This window comes from Solanum verrucosum, unplaced genomic scaffold (genome assembly GCF_900185275.1).
Source record: "Solanum verrucosum unplaced genomic scaffold, falcon-dt-bn FXZP01000209.1, whole genome shotgun sequence".
Lineage (NCBI taxonomy): Eukaryota > Viridiplantae > Streptophyta > Magnoliopsida > Solanales > Solanaceae > Solanum > Solanum verrucosum.
Window position 1 is genome coordinate 128,804 of NW_026020702.1, and position 20,770 is coordinate 149,573.

The 20,770-nt window shown below is 36.6% G+C and overlaps 1 protein-coding gene across 2 annotated transcripts; it reads right to left on the bottom strand.

The window, feature by feature from the left end:
* Positions 1-1,322: 1,322 nt before the first annotated feature.
* On the bottom strand, positions 1,323-3,317 carry LOC125812379 (protein SOSEKI 3-like). 2 transcript variants are annotated; one of them, XR_007441998.1, is made up of 5 exons: positions 3,043-3,317; positions 2,872-2,941; positions 2,676-2,791; positions 1,700-2,527; positions 1,323-1,641 (listed from the first exon to the last, which is right to left on the bottom strand). XR_007441998.1 is itself a non-coding variant. In XM_049491884.1 (5 exons), the coding sequence occupies exons 1-5, from the start codon at positions 3,248-3,250 to the stop codon at positions 1,481-1,483; spliced, it is 1,209 nt and encodes a 402-aa protein (XP_049347841.1). In that variant the 5' UTR covers positions 3,251-3,317; the 3' UTR covers positions 1,323-1,480. The 2 variants fall into 2 exon arrangements, 1 of the variants encoding a protein (XP_049347841.1); XM_049491884.1 differs by having other exon boundaries at positions 1,323-1,595; positions 1,828-2,527.
* Positions 3,318-20,770: the final 17,453 nt, after the last annotated feature.

Sequence of the window (20,770 nt, forward strand, 5' to 3'; positions counted from 1 at the left end):
TAGCTTACCCATAATTTACGGATGAATATACATATTTTTATAGATTAAAGATGAATTTAAATCCATATTTTATCCAGGTAAAAAATCATGTACCCAACCCAATGGGTAATTATATATTTCTCAGCTTTTGTGACTTTAAGTAGTGCACATGATAGGAGAATCAGATTCTTGTATTATTTGTATAATAATAGGAAAGTTATACACCCCAACAATGATTCTTTGCGAAAAAGTGCCTTGCTTTGACTTGGGTCCTACTAAAAGCATATACATTTTGCATAATTTTTTGGCTTGTTTTCTCAATTTCCACTAAGAAAATTAGTGGTAATTTTATATTTTCTTGGAAAACAAAGTTTTAAAATTCAGTGTTGCAGATTTTGGGAAATGTGTTAGTTAAAGCGAGAAACAAATAGTACTTCCCCTGTTTAAAAAAAAAGACCAAATTTCCTTTATAGTTTGCTTGAAAAAGAATGACTAATTTCCTTCTTTGGCAACACTTTAACTTCAACTTTCTACGTGGCATGTTTAATGCCACAAGGTTAAATGATATTTTGGTACATTTGACATAACTTTAATTTATAACGACAAGATTAAAAAGTTTTTTTCTTTTCTTAAACTTCGTTCCAAGTCAAACTAGGTTATTTTTTTTTAAACGGAGGAAATAGTTGATTTTTTCTTAAAGATTTTCAAACTCGGTTTTTCAAATTGGGATGTCCTTAAGGCAGTCTCGAACAACATACAAATGTTGGGTATCATTGTAGGTTTAGCTAAAGATAGAGCATAATGAAAGAAAAAACTATTCCAACTAATACAAATATTAATTATTAATGTATAATTGATATTATTGAGTTCAAAAAGTAAGAACAAGTGTTGGACAAGAACTCAATGGCTTCTTTTTTTGGCGATCGTGTCATAGTGGTGTTCCTAACCTCGCCAATAAGGCAGGATTTACACCCTCTTGCCGTTCAAGATCCGAGAGCCCATTTGGATTATGTCACACATAATAAGTTATTTTTTTATATTTTTCAGACACTACCAAAAATTAAAAACTGAGTTAAAAGTAGATTTAATCAACTTTTAAGTCAATCCAAACATCCAAATATACTTGTTGTGTCAGGGTTAACTATTTAGCATCCTTAATTGGGACAAATGTGGTATACTGTATACACCAGTTGCAACAAAGGAACAGTACAAGAATCACAAGTTTTTCTCTAGCTGTAGTATTAATCCTGATCAAAACAACACTCCAACAATTCCTATAGACAAATATTCATATTTCCACATGCTGTTTTCCTATGCTAAATCAAATAATACAAGAGCTTTTCGACCATATATATTATAATCTAAGCAATTCTGAAAATTAGTGAACTTGACCTCCTTCAATTTTAACCACATTTTCTTTCTCATTTCTTGTGGACTGTTTCTATCCCCAAAAAGGTTTTACGATTCGCAAACTGCGTGTTTCTCCTTCTGAAAGATGGGATCATCTCCATGACTCATTTTTTGGCACATTGGTGGTGGAATGTCTAACGCACTTTGAGCATCTAGAGCTTGCCCCCTCTTTACTTTGAACTGAATCTTCAGGCTTTCTATTTGTCCTGCATCGTACAACTCATTTTACGATATAGAAAGAAAAAAGGACGGGTTACCTAGTAGCACAGAATCTACTAGTAGCACAATAGGCAGCTAACGTATTTAACATTAGCACCATAGATTTTTTTTCTAGGGAAGACATAATCGTGATTTTCAAGACGTAACAATTTCTAATTGAAAGTAAGTTAAAAATTCCACACAGATGAAACTCCAAATAAGGGTAACCAAAGTACGAACCTCTCAGCAGTGATGAAGGATGACTGGTTTTCCTTGGGGATACTAGACTCCGTCCAGCTTGCACAGAAATATTCCTCGTCTTCCAAATTCAGACCCATTAAACTCTTATTCCTTGTAATGCAATCAAGTTTTCCTAAATTTAATCTTGGTTTGTACGTATGTATAAAGCCAAATCTATGATCCTTTACTGAAATTGATCCACAAGAAATTAGTTGCATAAGCATATTATGAGGCTTTAGCTTTGATGGAACGCGACACTCTTCACTATCAAGTTTCCTGAGGTTTCTAACATCTGATCTGATGAGAGATATTAAGGTATCTGGTGGAAGTGTGTCTGACTCCACCCGTATATCGGCTGACTCATTCATTCTGTTAACCTGAACCTGATTTCTTTCGTTTTTTTCAACCGCACAAGATCTATCATCCGTTGAAATGCATCTTCTACAACTATCATCATGAGTTGTATTAGCCGTGTTTGTCTTTTCATGAATCTGAACGGAAGCATCAGGCAGGCCATCATACGTATTAGCGCTGTTTGCCTTTTCAGCAGGAAGTGATTGTTCACCATCACAAGTATTCTTTGCACATCTTTCATTCGTGTTGGACGGAGAAGAGGAATCATCTTGGCTTCTTAACAGTGGAGGTTCTGGTAATACTTTTTGATTTGACAAGCTATCATTTTTCGCAGGACTGGATCGACCTACAAAGGAAACAATTGAGGTCTAATTACAACAACTGTGGTTTCTTTAAAAGCAGAAATCATATGTCCCTATTGACAAAAAGAATTTCCAACAGGAAAAAAAACACTGCAGCCAATCTGTTCTCCTAAAAAGTGATAGTGTAGATACCTGACTTTAATTCTTCACAAAGCTCCGAGCCTTTTAGAACGTATTCAGTAGGACGAGCAGGAAGAATTAGATCATCTTCAGAAAGATCATGCCACACAAATCTATTCTTGTAGCTTCTGTGTTAATAACAGATGAGAAAAACTGTATAAAATCCTGTTTGACTAAAAGCAAAAGTATACAACTGTTTAGTCTTTACCTCTTGCAGGACCAAGAATAAGATGAAGCCATTCCCTTGCCTCTCAAAACGTTAAACCTCTTGATTACATCTTCAAGATTGCAACAAGATATATAAATTCAAGATTCGTATTCATCATAAATATATATATATATATATGTCTAAATGTATAATGAGAGCCGCGTGTGTTACCTCTCAAGTATAGACCATCAGGGGAAGACATGGTTACTTCCATGAAATGAGGATGCTCAAGTTGTTGATTTCTACAAAGATAGTATACCACTGGCACTTTTCCATCATTTTGATTGGGCTGTTGTTGTTCATATTTTGGTGATTTCTCAGTCCACACTTTGGCTCTCTCTGGACTCAGCTGCCTATACTTCCGCATACGCTCTTCCATTTCAAATAACCAAGATTCACGTTTAATTGATGGAAAGAAGACACTTCATTTAATTTGGGAAAACACAAAAAGAAAAAATGAATGACACATCTGAAAGAGATCAAAAACAACCATTCTCCATTTCTATTTTGGGAAAAGGGAGAAGTACCTCACTAGAGTATGACTCAAATCTCAGACACATCTTAACTAAACTAAGTTCTATTATCACTAAACTCCTTTTTTTTTGTAATTTTGTACACTTTTTTTGTTTATGTGACATTCAAATATCTCTTACGCGCCTCAACTGCGTGGAGTCACGGGGTGTGCCACATAAGCCAAAAGGTGTACAATATTACAAAAAAAAATGAATTCAGGGGTAATAGAACCTTAGTTTATTTAATGTATATCTCTGAGATTTAAGTCATAATCTAGAGGAGTACTTGTGCGTTCTCCCTTTCTATTTTCATACATTAAGAAAGTAGGCGTTTTTTGTCAATAAATGAGCATAAAAAAGGTGAAATATTTTGATGTACCCCACTATACCAAAAAGTGTAAATCCAACTTTGCAAAAGAAATACGAAAGATAAAATGCCACCACCATTCCCTCAATGAGATACGTAAAGAAAGATATGCTGCCGCTGCCAATCGTGGTAGCTGTTTGTGCTACTTTTCAACTTTAGCTATGCCTTTTTCTTTCTTCTTTATGCTCTGTTAGCTGGACTGATATTTCCCCCCATTCCATACAGTTTCCACCACTTGTCCTAATTGTTACAATGAATTGGTTTGCACTAGCAGTGGGAAATGAGCAAGTCGAATATGAGTCGATCGAAATTAGTTTAATAAAAATGGATAAAGTACTCGACTCAACTGAAATTTTAAATGGGTAAAAACAAGTTACCCAATTGATAATATGGATAAATATGAATATCCATATTATAGTAGAGATTTTGTAAAAGCTTTAAAAACAAAATCTTTTTAAAGTTTTTTTTGAACTCCACCCCTAACAGCCCCATGCCTCCTATCCTAAAAAAACTTAAACAAAAATAGTTTGTTTTTTTTATAAAAAAAATTAATTTTTTTATCACCCAACGACCTACCAGCCCCCCTCCTAGCAACTCCCGCTATTCCAAAAAAAATGTAAAATAATATTAACAAAAAAAATTAATTTATTTTACCACCCCGCCCCATACCCCCTCATCCCAAAAATATGTTTAAAAAAACAATTTTTTTAAATGTAAAAAGTCTTTTTTACCCCCCCCATGCCCCTTATCCCAAAAAAATTAAAAAAACTTATAGAAAAAAAAAGAATTGAAAAGCTTTTTTTACCACCCGACTCCTTACAATTTTTCTTTCTTTTATGAATGACCATCTTTTACCCATTTTATCCATTTAACTAGCCACTTATAAATGAGTGATATGGGTATTATTTATTTTTACCTATTTTTAAATGAGTACCCAACCTATTTAAAATGGGTAAAATATGAGTGGATACTCATATAAATTACTCATTCTGTCACCCCTAGTTTTTACCTATTTTTTAAATGAGTACCCAACCTATTTAAAATGGGTAAAATATGAGTGGATACTCATATAAATTACTCATTCTGTTACCCCTAGTTTGCACTTTTAATTTTCTCATTGAATTCTTACATTTAGATCACTCCCGATAAGATTTGATTCCGACTCTTTCTTTGGGTATTTATATTACTAGTGATTGCTTACCCATTTAATTATTTTAGTGGGAAATTTGGGAGTTATAAAAAATGGTGTGGCTGCCAGTGGTAGCTAAGAATTCAATTTGTGAAGTTAATTTGTAAACTTGTTTGTTTATAGTAGAATATATTGTTGTTTGGTGTTGTTGTTGTTGTGCTCCACTTGTAGGTTGAAACATGAGCGAGAATGGAAGTGACAATGCTAGTCACTATGGTAAAAATTATAACATGAGAGATATGAATGACATGCATATTAATGTCGTCAAAAGTCCAGGAGCAATCCGGCTACCTCCTACTATTAGGAGAGCTATGTTTCCTGTAACCGAAACTATGGTGCAATCGCTCCATATGAGAGGAAAGTTTTGGAGTCTTACTCATGAAGACTCCGTGAAAATCTCCGGAATTTTGTGGATATTTGTGAGCCTTTCGTCTTTAGTAACATCTCACAAGAATCCATACGTTTGAGGTTGTTTCCTTTTTTCTCATCGGGAGAAGCAACCAAATGGCTGACCGAACTACCAAATGACTATAACTTTGTGCGAGGAATTGAAAGAAGCGTTCCTTGAAACATTTTTTTCGCTTGAAAATGGTGAAACTTAAGATAGCATCTAGAACATCAAAAGAGTGGAAGGTGAACCTCTCTACAAGACTTGGTTGCAATTTCAAAAGTTAGTTGCTATAATTCCCAACACATGGTGTTACGAATAGTTTGTTGTTGCAATACTTTTATCGTAACCTTGATATGGTCAACATAGGGTTGGCTGACCAATTCATTCAAGGAGGGCTGATGAGACAACTGTTTGATGTAGCAACAATTTTGCTTGATGATATGACCAAGATAAACCGAGCAACGTCTACTAGGGAGGATCAACTATCTTCTCTACATTTAGGTATGAGCAAGGAAAAAATGGAGAAGATCAATCAGCATGATGAAAATATGACCAAGATGATGACCCAACATGATTTGTTATCCAAACTTGTTAGTGGGTTGATTCGAATCGGTAAACGCAGTTGAAACAAGAAGTGGGTAGTTCCCAGATGATGCCAAATTTGAGGCATTATACAATGAAGAAGTGTCATATACGGGGAACCAAATGGGGGGTTCTCATCCGAACTATCCTAGAACGGGTGAGAACCAAGATTGCACTAAGTAAATAGATAATGGCTGGAGAGATTGGCAAGATAAAGGAGGTATTTAGAGAGATCGTTAAGCTAATAAAGATAGATACATACCACCTCATGATCGTCCCAAGCCAAAAGAGCAAGTTGGACTAGAAGGGGCTCAAACCGATGACATGTTGACTAGGACCTTTAACAAAGCTAAAGGATTCGACAAAGTCTTTAAAGACTTGAAAGTAATTTCTCCACTTTGACACAAACGGTTACTTCCCACGATGTGTAAATTAAGTAGTTGTAAACTCAGATGTGTAAAATCTCCACTCATTTAAATCCAAGTCAAAAAGGATTTTTTTCCCTAGTGATACCAACCCCAATCGCAAGAATGATGTTTATTAGTGAAAATTATGTCATTCCACGATGTTAAATAAGGTGCTTCTTGGGAGGCAACCCAAGTTTATTTTATTGCTTTTATTAAAATGTGTTGTAAGTGCAGGTAAAAATGAAGTCAAAAGTTGAAAAAGACACAATATGTGATGCAAATACCCATTCGGCGATCCACTGAGGTTGTTAGGAGGACAACTTCATGTTCGCCTTCTTAGCCAAGAATTTTGAAAAATGGTACTATGTCTTTTGGAGCCATTAGGAACCCCTCGCCCTTCCACTATGCCTTTTGGATCCTCTGCTCCCTCAAACGCACTTCCCCTAAATCTTGGACTCCATTGCCTCAGTCTTTTATCTATCAGATGGACAACCTTTCCCATTTTTCGGATGTTAGGGCACCTTGACTTGAGAAGGAGATGCATGAGATAATTACCGCGATGATTGAGGCTGTTTTATTTCTAGTACGGGCTGAAGTTGTTAGACATAGATGTACTTTAGCTTCATATGGGGAGAGGTTAGACAACCTCACCACTAGAGTAGAGGACCATGCGCGGTGAGAGGGTATCTCTACCGAGTTGATTAAGTTGAAGAGCGATATAGCTTCTCTTAGGTAGATGTGGACCTGATGAGGTCCACATATATTTCGTTGCTATGGGGTGAGGTTCCCTTTCCCCGAGATGCCTGTAGTTTTACCTCCAATTGAGCTCAGAGGAGATGGACCTACTGGGTAGCTGAGCGGCCAACTGGTGATGAGTTTGAGAAGGTTGAGGATGAGGCTGATGATTATTCAGCCATTGAGACTGATGAGGAGGAGTTCGTGTGAGATAATGAGCAGGTTAGTGCGGAGGCCTTAGCTAAGCTGCGGAGTTTAGAGGAGTCGATAGTGCAAGCTATGTTGGAGAGATCTCATCTTAAAATCTCCGCAATTGGGACTAGAGGAATCTGTCTTTCAGAGTCTACTATTCCTCCTTCCAATATGCCGAGCAATAATTCCCCGATTGAGGCTACACTATTGCCTACTACTTCAGATGTTCCAGTTACTAATGCTCGAATTGATGCCATTTCTTCCAAGTCTCAGGATTAGTGTTCTTTACATGCAAGGGGGCTTTTCAGTTATCTTCCTCCAGCACTTATATTTTTTTTATAATATTGAGGACATTTCAAGCTATTTTTTATAGGGTGAGTGCAGATGTGCCTACATTCCCCTTTTGATTGTATTTTGTTTATTTAAGTTGTAGTTTGATGTTTTAACATTTTGGTTTTAATATATTTGGTTGGTATTGGTTTCGTTTTCGTCTCTCTATCAATTGCCCCATAATTTGGAAATGGCTGAGATTTCTTGTGTTTTCATTAATGATATTTAACGATTGATTTTGTTAAATATTGATGTCTTGGATATTTCTGTTGCTTAGAAATGTGCTTTTTGTTGGTTTTGCAAGATGAAATCTATGTTGATTTACTTTTAAATGATCTTTTAGAATCTTGTGTTGACTAGTATCGTATTGATTTGAGCCTTGCAATGAACACCGTACACAAGTTTTTTAATTTTGTAGAGTTGTGTAAAATGATTATATTTGAAGTTTATTGTGTGGTGAGATATGATAACACTCAAATTATCCTAACAACAATTAGAAGAGTAAGCGACCGTCAACACTAAAAATATCCAACAAATAGTTGGAGTCGAATTCTACAAGGAGTGATTCAGTGATAAGAATTCAACTAGAAACTGAAAAATGTAAATTGATTCTTTGTAGTAATAAGACTAATCGGGTGGATGATTCCACTAAATTTACAAACAAAGTTTTGGTAACAATCATCACAATTGAATTAAAAAGAGGGGTTTCACAAGTAAGAGACAATCTAGGGGTGTGTGGATTGGTAATGATGTCAAATAAGGATACAAGTGCTTGCCCAATAGTGCTAGACAAACATGGATAGATGGGTAATCATCAATGTTACTAATCTTCTTTCAATCTCAAGGCATCATATCATAGAATCTCTTTTCAGTCTCATCTATGTGAATCACAAATCAACCCATTACCTTACAGAAATATCTCTTTCAAGCAGATTTGTTAACTAGAAGTGAACCATAATTTCTCTTTCGAGCAAACCATAGAAATCAAACCTAAATTGCATGCATCAAGTTATTTACCCACTTCAATTGATCTCTTTCGACAATCAATCGAAGATCTAGACTAGGATTAAGTTTGCAACCTTAACCAATAAATTAACCCAAGCTATATAGCATAAATCTGTGGATGAACAACAATAAAACAGAGACAAACACAAAATCCACTAGATTAAATCAACATCCAACTCCATAATCACACCCCTAGATTTGAGGTTTTTGCCACACATCATAAAAAGGAAAAAATTATACCTATGATGTTACCAACAATTAGTGTGTTGACATTAAGCAAGAATCTTCACCACCCACTTCAATTTCAATCCTCAATTGTCAATTACAAGATTTTTTGAAATCCACAAAACTAAGAAGTCTATTTCTCAAAACAAAGACTTAATTCAGTATCTAAGCTATTTTTTTGTATTCCGAAAAACATTATATTCAAACCTAAATTTTCTTTCTTTTTTGGGAAATTTATAGTTTCTCCATAATTAGCCCAAAATTCCATGTATGACCTATTCGACGACATTAGTTGGGCTCGCCTAACACGTTCGGTGCATCCCCTTTTGATCTTTAGCTCGCTCTTCTTTTGCTTCAGGCTTCAGGTGTTTGAACCTCAGTTGGCGAATTCGATCAAGTTAGCTTTTCACATTTGGCGGAACACCGATTACCACCTTGTTCACCCATTTATATTTCATTTTTACTCAAAAGTTTGTCACCTTCGGTGATAGAACTTCTAGCTCACCCATTTGACTTTGAAGAATCACCATTTCAACTTTAGTCCACTGACTTGCCTTAATATTTTCAGTTGTGAACAATGTCAACTTTAACGAGGTTTGGCTAATTGGGAAATCTTTTCTTTTGGTTAGGTGACTACCAATTTGGAGTTTGTACTCCTTTCAATGTTTTGGCCTCTTTTTCATATATCCATCCTTGCCTTGTCCTTTAGCCTTCATATCTGCAAAATATCAAAATATCATTAGAATATGACATAAATAGGCATTGAACACACTAGTTTTTAACTAAAAAGCCTCAAATGAGTGGAAATCTATCACTCATCAACACCCCAAACATAAACTTTTTCTTGTCCTCAAGTAAATCAAAAACATAAATAGTTCAACAAGGGTGTTTAAACATTTCTCAATGTGATTTAACATGCAAGTGTCACTATAAGACTACTAACAAGTATATGCAATAAATTAATGATGCTCAAGAAGCTTCAAATGATGATTAGCCGGTAGCAATAGAAGCTCAAGCTCAGTCATTCTCTCTAATAATGCAAAACCATGATTCAACAAAAGCATTTAAGTGCCCTCACATCAAAGACGATTCCACGCTCTTACAAACATATCAATAAAGAAGTTAGGAATCAATACAACTCTCATTCTCTAAAAGAGAAATACATTCAAGCTTCATCCCACAAATTTTCCAATATTTTCCAATCATCAAACCTAGTTTAAGCAAGATCTCAAGGATATTTTAGGCTTGTAATGGGGCCGAGGGTAAAGATATGGTCAATTATTCTCAGTGACTTCCCCTTTTCAAAGCATTGTTATACTCATCTTCACCTCTTCTAATGTTCTTTTCATTCTTTTCACTTGGAGACTCAAACCATAATTTTTCACTTAATTTATTGGATAACCCTTATATTTCATCACTACCTTCTTTTTTGTTTCATTTTCAAGCTTCTTCTCACACTCATTTTTTATTAGAAGGGGTTCCTTCTATTTGCAACAAACTTCAAGGTCGAGTCTCACTTTTCTTTCCTAACTTTTGCTTGGCTTTTTCTCCTTCTTTGTTTCCACACCCCAACTTTGGCTTTTAGCCCAAGTTTGCTATTTAAACAATCCAATGCTTGGAAAAGGATTTATGAGTGATAAATTAGGGACATATTTGGTTCAAGAGGTTTCAACAAGGTTGACAACAAATGGTTTAGGCTCAAATGGTTCCAAGATGGTTGCACACCCTCACAAGGTAGTCACAAAAGGTATGAAGTTTGGGTTTTCTCTCATAATCTGCGCCCAAGATAATTTCTTACATTCACCAAGGTTAGAGAATTAAACTAACAAGGCAAATTTTAGGAATTAACAAGCATGTTTTCAAGTAGGACCTCACCATACATGGTACTTCAAACACAATCATATAATACAACTCTACAAAATCAAGAAACTCACGTGTGATGTTCATTGTAAAACTCACATCAATACACAACTAGTCAACACAAGCATCAAAAAGATCATTCGAAAGTAAGGAAATACTGATTTTCTCTTGTAACATCCACACAAGACACATCTCTCACCACGAGACAATACAAAAAATTGATATTGGACAAAATCGATGCTCGAATATCAACAATAAAAATACAAGAATCTTTAATCATTTCACAACCCAAAAATCAAATGGCATTGCATAGAGAGATAAAAGGAGGACAAAAACTAAAATATCATAAACAAAACAAAAATATTACAATATCTCAAAATAATTAAATACAATCCAAAATAAGGAATATAGGTACATGTGTCCTCACCCCACCAAAATATCTAGTAATGTCCTTAATGGTATTAAAAAGTATATATAAAAGAAGAATGAGAAAAAAGGTCCCCTTGAAAGGCTATTTTTGTTAAAAACTATGATCCTGAGAATTGGAGGGGATAACATCATCTCGGGTATCAGTTCCCGAAAAATACTGAAACAACATGAAACACAGTAGCATAAACCAGGGCATCAGTGCCCAACACATCAGTGGGAGGAATAGTGAAGTATGAAGAACAAACCCCACCAGTACCAACTATAGAAGTCTCCCCACAAGATCTCTCCATTGTCGCGTGCACTAACTCCTCTATCACATATTCATTGGCTCTCAAGAAGTCATCCTCATCCATCTCATTAGCTACCTCATTCTCAACATCATCATCAACATCTGCTGGCTGATTATAACGTTCAAACAACTCTTCAAAACTAATAAAAAAAGTAAGCTATCATTTTCAATAAACAAATACTCAACAAAGATCGGGGTCGAATCCCACAGAGAGTGGTGTGGGTTTAAGGATTCAATGGAAGAATTAAGATACAACTAATTTCAATGTAGCAAACAAGGAAAATGGGTTGATGATTCCACTAAATTTAATCAACCGATTTCAAGTTCACAAACTAAACCCAATCCTTAAGCAAGCGAGAATTTTACTATACGATTTAACTCTAGGGACGTGGGGATTAAACATTGCAAAGGGGTAAAACTCCATATCTCAGTAAAGCTAACTAATCATATATAGGTTGGGTCATCTTCAATAATGTTAATATTCTTTCAATCATATAACACTAGATCATAAAATCTCCTTTCGGTCTCATTTATGTGATTTTCAATTCTACCTACTAAATCGCAAAGATTGAACCAATTACCAACTCATATTGGTCTCTTTCAACCACCAATTTGAGATCTAAGCTAAAATCATGTTGGCCACCTTAATCCCTAAATTAACCGCATGTTAATACTTCAAATCCATGAGTAAAACCTATAAAACAGAGCATTGGAAGATACCCATTAAGTTAAATCAATACCCAACCCCATAATTAAACCCCAAGAGATGGGGTTTTAGCCACCCATCACAAACTGTAAAGAAATTATACCTTGTATGAAAGCAACCGTGGGTAACATGAAATTAAGAAATTACTAGCAAATCCCCTTTGAATTCAACTTCAATATATCAAATTTACTAGAAAAGTTGAAAAACCCCAAAGACTAAAAGTGTTTTTCACAAAGTAGAATGTGTTTCTCTCTCTAAAATATTCAGAAATGTGTCACAATTTTTGGACCCCATTTTTCTCTCTCCTTTGGCTATTTATAGTTTCAAAATTTGTCCCAAAACTCAATGCGTGACCTATTCAGCAATATTAGTTGGCCTCGCCGATCACATTTGGTGAATTGCCAATCTCTCTTTAGCTTGCCCTTCTCTAGCTTCAGGCTTCAGGTATTTGCACCTCGGTTGACGATCTCATTCATGTCTGCCTTTTATATTCGACGCATTGCTGATTACCACCTTTGTTCGCCTATTAAGCCTTCAATTTTTTTCCAAGTACTGTTACCTTCAGCGGTCACCTCGTTGGCCCTTCACATTCAGGGAGTCATTATTTCTCTTTAAGTTTTGACGACCTGCCTCAATTAATTCAATTATTGCACTGTTAACCTGGGCAAGGTTGTACCCATTAGGAAATCCACCCTTCCCATTAGGTGATCAACAATGTGGAGCTTACACTTCTTTTTATATGTTTATCCACTATTTCAAATATTCATCCTTGCCTTGTCCATTAGCCTTCATAGCTGCAAATCATCAAAATATCATTCACATAAGACATAATTAGGCATTGAGGAAACTAATTATTGAACTAAATAGGCCTCAAATGAGTACAAATCTACCACTTATCAACAACCCCAACTTAAGCTTTTGCTTGTGCTCAAGTAAATCAACACAATTAGTTGAACGAGGGTGTCTACAACAATTCTGATAAGAGATAACATTCAAGTTCCATTACAAAACTACTCTCAACAACATGTTACACTCAGATATGGTCAAAAAGCTTCAAATGATGACTAGCCAATATCAAATCAAGCTCAAGCTCACTATAGCTTCAACAAATGCATTCAAGTGTACTTACACCTAGAACGATCCCATGCTCTCACAAAGAAAGCCAAATAATGAAGTATGGAATTAATACAAATCTCATTCTCCCAAAAGAAAAATATAGGCAAGCTTTACTCCATAGGTTTTCCCATATTTTCCAATCATCACACAACCTAGTTCATGCATGATCTCAAGGGGTTTTTAGGATAGTAATGGGGCTGAGGGTCAAGGTATTGTTAATTTGGCACAATGACTTCACCTTTTCAAAGCGTTGTTGTAATCATCTTCATCTCTTCTCAATTTCTTTTCATTTCTTTTACTCTAACTTCGATTTGTCACTCATTTTATTGGACCCTTTTCCTTTCACAAACTTTGTTTTTTATTTCACCAAACTTTCTATTTCATTTCAATTTTCAATGTTGTTCATCACAATACCGCTTATCTCTCTCTCTCTCTCTTTATATAAGGAGGGGTTCCTTGTTTTTGTAACAACTTCCAAGTTTAGTCTCATCTCATATTCCTTTTCCTTTAACTTGGCTTTCATTCCTTCTTCCATTCCACACCTGAAACATAGGCGTTTCAAACATTCCAATGCTTCAAAAAGGATTTTGGGTAAGAAGTTAGGGACAATTTGGCTCAAGAGGTTTTAATATGGTAGTCAATAAATGATTTAGGCTTAAATGGTGGCAAAATGGATGCACATTCTTACAAGGTAGTCACACAAGGATAGGGAAATTAGGGTTCACTCTCACAATTTCTACCCAAGATCATTCCTTACACTTACCAAAGCTACAACTAGACTAACAATACAATTTCTAGGATTCCACAAACATGCTTTCAAGTAAAACCTCACCACACATGACATTTAAGATACAATCATTTATCACAACCTAAAAAGATCAAAAGCTTACTTACGATGTTGATTGCAAGGCTCCAACAAAATGCAACTAGTCAACACAAAATTCAAAAAGATCACTCTAAAGTACAACCACATCCATTTCTTTCCTGCAACACAAACACTATACACCATGCTCATCATGAGTACTATTCGAGATATCAATATTGAACATAATCGATCCTCAAATTATTATCAATGAAAACTCAAGCATTTCACGATTTTAAAAACACATGGGGTAATTGCAAATTTGAGACAAAACAAAAATGACAGCGTTAGATAAACCAATTGAAACAATATGATATAAACCAGAACAAAATACTACAATTATCCAAATAAAGGGGAATATTTTCATGTAAGTCCTCACCCTACCAAAATAAAATTGAAGTGTCCTCAATGCAAGATGAGACATAAAAGAGCTTAGACTAAGAGACTCCCTGATTCAGAAAGAGAATTCTGAGATTACCGACTAGGTTAGCAGATCACCGAAAGAGGATGAATCACCTACCATGCTTGTAGCACATGTAAAATTATCGTTTCAGTTGGCGAAGTGAAGACTAATTGCCCAAACAAAGAGGGCGAATCACTAATATATCTAACGCATCAATGAAATTGATAAGCACTCCCTAAACTGGGTAGCTCAATGGGTGAACTGAGTCGGGTTCACCTAACATAATCGACAGATCACCAAATAGGGTTACACCTAAAACAATATGACAATACGTCTGCAAAGTTGAGCTGCCCAATGAGCAAAATTGTTGGAGCATCACCTAGAAGCTTTGGTGAATCGCCGACTTGAGATCTACATTGGCCACGTCTTCAACACATGTCACGACCCACGAGTACCCCCTAGACGTAACACGGCGTACTTGACCCCAAAGAGGTCTCATACAAGCCTCTATCATAATCATAACATACGACATAGAAATAATGTGGAAAATTTAAAACTTTTACAATAGAAGTCAAACTTCATTTTTCATAAAGGAAAATCATAGGAATCTAGACTTTGTCTCATACATAATCTAAAACATAGGAATACAAAGTTTGGGACTTAGCCCTTTACATCAATAAAAGTCTCAACATGAGAAGTACAATGTAAACTAAGAAATGGATAATCTGTCCTCGAACTTGAGGACTCACCACAACTTGGAGATAAGCAATCCAAGACTTCTTTAAGAAAAGAGAATGTAAGCCACCTAGTCGTAACCTACACTTATCAAAATGTATGAGAAGAAGGGGTTAACACAAATATGTACTAGGTATGGAAACATGTATGAAATCCTAGAAATATGATAAAAAAGGACATTTTAGTTGAAAAGAATGCATTAATCATTTTGGAGACCAACATACATTTTCGTTGTCAAAGACAAGCTAAAATCACATTTGTTCTCATAACATAGTAACATCAATACCTTAGCAACCCCTAAGGAACACTTGTGATATGTATGGTTGGTATCCCATAATACCAACCACACTAAGTACTTCCTTGAAGTTACCTTAGTCTTACATATCATCATTAGACCTCATCATAAACAATACACATCAATAAAGAACTAGTCATGTACATTACGTGAACATAAGGAAAGTCTTCCATAGCAACTATCCATTCAACATACATACATACATCCATATCTCATCATAACATAAAGGAACCATTCCATAACATCCTACTAAGCCTACTCGTGCAATGTAAAAGTGAAGTCTCATACCCCCACTCCTACTAAGTAAGACTCACAAAGAAATCATAGTATAGTTTATGTCTCATTCATTATCTTATAATTTAGGGAAGAGTAGCCAAAACAGACATAGACCATGAGAGCTATATGGAATCCGGTGTCGTGTAACCCCACACCGAAAGAAGGTGTCCTACTTGCCTAAGGTAGAAGTAACATGTTTAGCCTTTAGGTGGATCCACTAGCTAAGTCCTATGTTGGCACATAGTTATGAGATATGGAGATTGCTTCTAGAAACCCGACCTCTTGCATTGGCGGAGGAGCTTCCATCTCATGAGTTCACTTAGATGACCCAACCTATTGCATTGACGGAAGAGCCTTACCTCATTTTCCATATCCACTCGGTACTAAGCATTATTTCCTAAATTATGCATAATTAGTCATTGAATTGTATTTACATGTGTGAAGGAGTGCTCTACCCTTCATTCAATTTAACTCATAAAATAGCTCATAGACTCATTTAAGTCAGAACTAGCTTTCAACCTTATAATCATCATTAACATGTGAGTAAACCTTTCACATTATTGTTCATAGTATTTTCATGAGAATTTGCCTTTGAATCAACACAACAACATCAACATCATCCTAGACAAGTCAGTTATGAACATGTGTAAAGGGTAAGAGGAGAATTGACCTTTCAACAATACCTCAATTCACACATTAGTCATAGGATCATTACCTTTCAAGTGAATCATAAGTTCACATACAACTTTCATCAATCATGAACAACCCTTCACAATTTACCTCCTTCAAGGGTCATGAACCAAGTCTCTCAATCACACTTAGAAATACTACTTTAAGAATGAATAGAAAACAAGATTCAATAACTAGATTAACATCCATCACAATTCATAAAATTGGGGTTATGGGGGAGTACATGGGTTCATGGGAGTTTCACTATAAAAATCACCATTAAACGTAAAATCATCAATTATATAAATCAAATAACATAATGAAATCATTTTTAAGAAAAACCCATGGCAAGAATGAAAACCCTAGTTTTTGAACAATACCCAATTTTCGAAATTAGAGTTGGAAGGGCTTCATGGAGGAAAGTGTTCCATGAATCAAGGTTCCCATACCTTAATTGAAGCTTTGCCCATGAATTGGATTTGAGAATATTGATTCTTGAGCCCTAATCTTCAAGTTCTTGGTGTTCTTCAATGGAAGAACTCTAGAGAGAGAAATATTGAGAGGAGAGGGTTTTGGGGAAATATTTGGGTGTTGTGAATTAATGAGTAGGTCTTGTAAATTTTGACTTAAAACCAATATATATTTTACCCTTAAAATACCCAAAACACGCCCACTCTAATTGGATTAAAAATGAATAGACTTAAAAAGTCCTCATTTAATGGTCCTCGTCCAGGTCTCACGACCGCCTCCATGAGCCATGGTGTGGACCACGGGCCCTCGTGAAGTTGGGGCAGTGACCATCACTTTAGAGCACAAGGCTCCTTTGACCAAGGAACTTTCACGGGCCGTGAAGTAGACCACGACTCGTGGTCTTTCTCGTGAAAGGGTGAGGTAGTAGCTACCTCTCATCATGCCCCAAGCCCTCATGCCCAAGTCTCCTTCACGGAGGCCTCCACTAGCCGTGGTCCTTTCCATGAAGTTGAGGCAGTTGCTAGGGAAAAGGGTGGCCACCTTTTCATGGCCAAGGCAAGCCCACGCCCCTCTTCACAAGCCGTGCTGTGGACCACGACTCATGGTCCCTCTCGTGAGGGTTAGGCAGTGTGCTCTTAAATAGGGGATGCCTTGGCCTTTGGCCATGTCTTGACCTTTTTGCCTTGGCACTATCCCCTTGGCTAAACTCAATAGACCCCATTTCCACAATATATGACTTGTTAACATTCAGAGATTCATTCTACGACTTTTAACCCTACGTTTAGGCTCTAGTTAAACCTATTATTTTTCGGAGTGTTACATTATCCCCCCTTAGGAATATTCATCCTCGAATGGTGATCTAGACACTTATGGAAATAAAGACTCAAGACTAGCAGCCTAACATCACAAAACAATACACAATAAAAAGGAGGATACATTAACTCCATCTCAAGACATAACCAATGCATTCATAAGAAAGTAAGAACTTAGTCCACAACTCATTATGCACCAACTCATCATTTCACATGATCATAGTAGGAACTACCTTCTCCAACTTAGATTGAGCTCAACACAACATCATAAAGTCAATATGCCATATCATCACAAGTATAGCAAAACATGTTCATTAATTCACGTCATGAAATGAAATATGCAATCAATATACTAAAGGGCAATCCAACATGAGGAACACATACATCATGAAAACTTAACACATTCTAAACAATGAATTATCACAAGAACATGCACATCATAAGGAAATCTTGGAAAACTCATACAATACACATGACTCCCAAAACACTTAAAACTAAAGAGGAATTACTTACCTCAAGTTTGGATAGAAGTAGAAGGAAAAAGATGAGGATAACGTGACTTCATATCGGCCTCGGCCTCCCAAGTACCACCCTCAACTAAGTGATTCCTCCACAAAACCTTAATGGAGGCTAGTTCCTTATTTTTCAACCTCTTCATTTGCCGGTCCAAATTCTCAATCGAGACCTCTTCATAGGAAAGGTTCTCATCGACCCCTAAACCTTCTAAAGGAAAGATGGATACCGAATCACCAATAAACTTCTTGAGCATGGAAACATGAAACACCGGTGAACCGGAGCCAACTTACTTGGCAAGTCCAATTCCTAAGCAACTTTCCCAATACGTTTCAAGATTTGGTATAGGCCCACATACCAGGGACTAAGATTCCCCTTCTTACCAAACCTCATCACACCTTTCATAGGTGAGATTTTCAAGTAGATCCAATTACCAACCTCAAATTCAAGATCCTATCTTCTAACATCCGCATAAGAGTTTTGCCGACTTTGGGCCATCTTCAACCTATCTCTTATAAATCGAACCTTTTCAATGGACTCATAGACTAATTCGAGACTAATTTGGGAAAACTCAACTACTTCAAACCACCCAATCGGAGATCTACACCTCCTACCATAAAGTGCTTCAAATGGAGCCATAACAACACTTGAGTGGTAACTATTGTTGTAGGCAAATTCTATCAACGGTAGATGCTCATCCCAATTACCATTGAAATCAATCACACACGCCCTCAACATGTCCTCTAAGGTTTGAATGGTCTGTTCCGCTTGACCATCCGTTTTTGAGGGTGGAAAATGATACTAAGTTTAACATTGGTACCAAGCCCTTGTTGGAACGCCTTCCAAAAATGTGAAGTAAATTGAGTACCTCGATGCGATATGACAGATAGAGGAACCCCATGCAACTTCACTATCTCCTTGATGTACAATTTGGCATAGTCTTCCGCCGAAAAGGAAACCTTAATGGGAATGAAGTGGGCTGATTTAGTCATCCTATCAACAATGACCCAAATAGAATCATGTTGCCTTCCAGTACGAGGCAAACCCACCTCAAAGTCCATGTTCGCCTCCTCCTACTTCCAAGTGGGAATATTTATATCTTGGAGAAAACCTCCCGATCTCAAGTGTTTGGCCTTAACTTGTTGACAATTCGAACACTTGGCTACAAAACCCGCTATATCCATCTTCATGCCATTCCACCAATAGACTTCCCGTAGGTCAGGGTACATTTTTGTGGCTCCAGGATGAATAGAATACCGCTAAACATGAGCCTCTTTAAAATATGCTCTCTTAAGCCATCGACATCTGGAACACATAATTTACCTTGTTACCTAAGCACCCCACCTCCGCCTTGGGAGATAGCCTCAACGGACTTGTTAAGAACCGATTCTTTCAATTCCATTAAGATAGGATCAAGATGTTGCTTGGAATTTACATCAACAACAAAAGACGATTCAGACTATGATGAACCATGAATCCACCCTTGGTGGAATCCACCAGTTGGACACATAACTGGGCCAACCTATGCACATCACGAACCTATTCATTCTTCTCATCTTCTACATGAACCACACTACCCATGGACAATTTACTTAAGACATTCGCAACTACATTAGCTTTGTTGGGGTGGTAGAAGACACTCATGTTATAATATTTCAAAAGCTCTAACCACCTTCTTTGTTGGAGATTCAAATCTTTTTGGCTAAACACATATTGAAGGCTCTTGTGGTCAGTAAACACATCTACATGCACTCCATAAAGATAGTGTCTCCATATTTTCAAGGCAGGCACCACCACTGCTAGTTCGAGACCATGAGTTGGATAATTCTTTTCATATACTTTGAGTTGCCTTGAAGCATAAGCAATCACCTTACCTTGTTGCATAAAGACACATCCCAAACCCACTCAAGAAGCGTCATAATATACTACAAACCCATCGGTACCCTCCGGTAAGGTCAACACCGGAGAGGTGGTAAGTTTATTCTTCAACTCTTGGATGCTCTTCTCAAAAGCTTCCGACGACTCAAATTTGGATTTCTTTTGGGTCAAGGCTGTTAACGGAGAAGCGATAGATGAGAAGCCCTCAACAAATCTTCTATAATACTCGGCCAAACCCAAAAAGCTTTGAATGTCGGTGGGACTTAGGGGTCTAGTCCAACTCTTAACTGCATCGATTTTCTTAGGATCAACATCTATGGCCATGCTTGACACTATATGACCAAGGAAACCAACCGACCTTAGCCAAAACTCACACTTGCTAAACTTAACAAACAATTGTTGGTCTTTAAGGACTTGCAATACTATCCTCATATGCTTCATGTGATCACCTTCACTCTTAGAGTAGATCAAAATATCATCAATAAAAATGATCACAAATGAATCAAGGTATTGCCTAAACACCCTATTGATAAGGTCCATGAAAGCCGCCGGGGGGTTGGTCAAACCAAAAGACATTACTAGAAACTCATAGTGACCATATCTTGTTCGGAAGGCCGTTTTAGGAATGTCAATCTCTCTCACCATAAGTT

What these genes read in the sequence shown, in the direction of transcription:
- LOC125812379 (XM_049491884.1), bottom strand. Translation starts at nt 3,250, where the DNA reads ATGGAAGAGCGTATGCGGAAGTATAGGCAGCTGAGTCCAGAGAGAGCC. An exon ending in TGATGGTCTATACTTGAGAG is followed by an intron (nt 2,942 to 3,042) that starts GTAACACACGCG and finishes GCAATCTTGAAG; the next exon opens with ATGTAATCAAGAGGTTTAAC. An exon ending in TCCTTCATCACTGCTGAGAG is followed by an intron (nt 1,596 to 1,827) that starts GTTCGTACTTTG and finishes TGTACGATGCAG; the next exon opens with GACAAATAGAAAGCCTGAAG.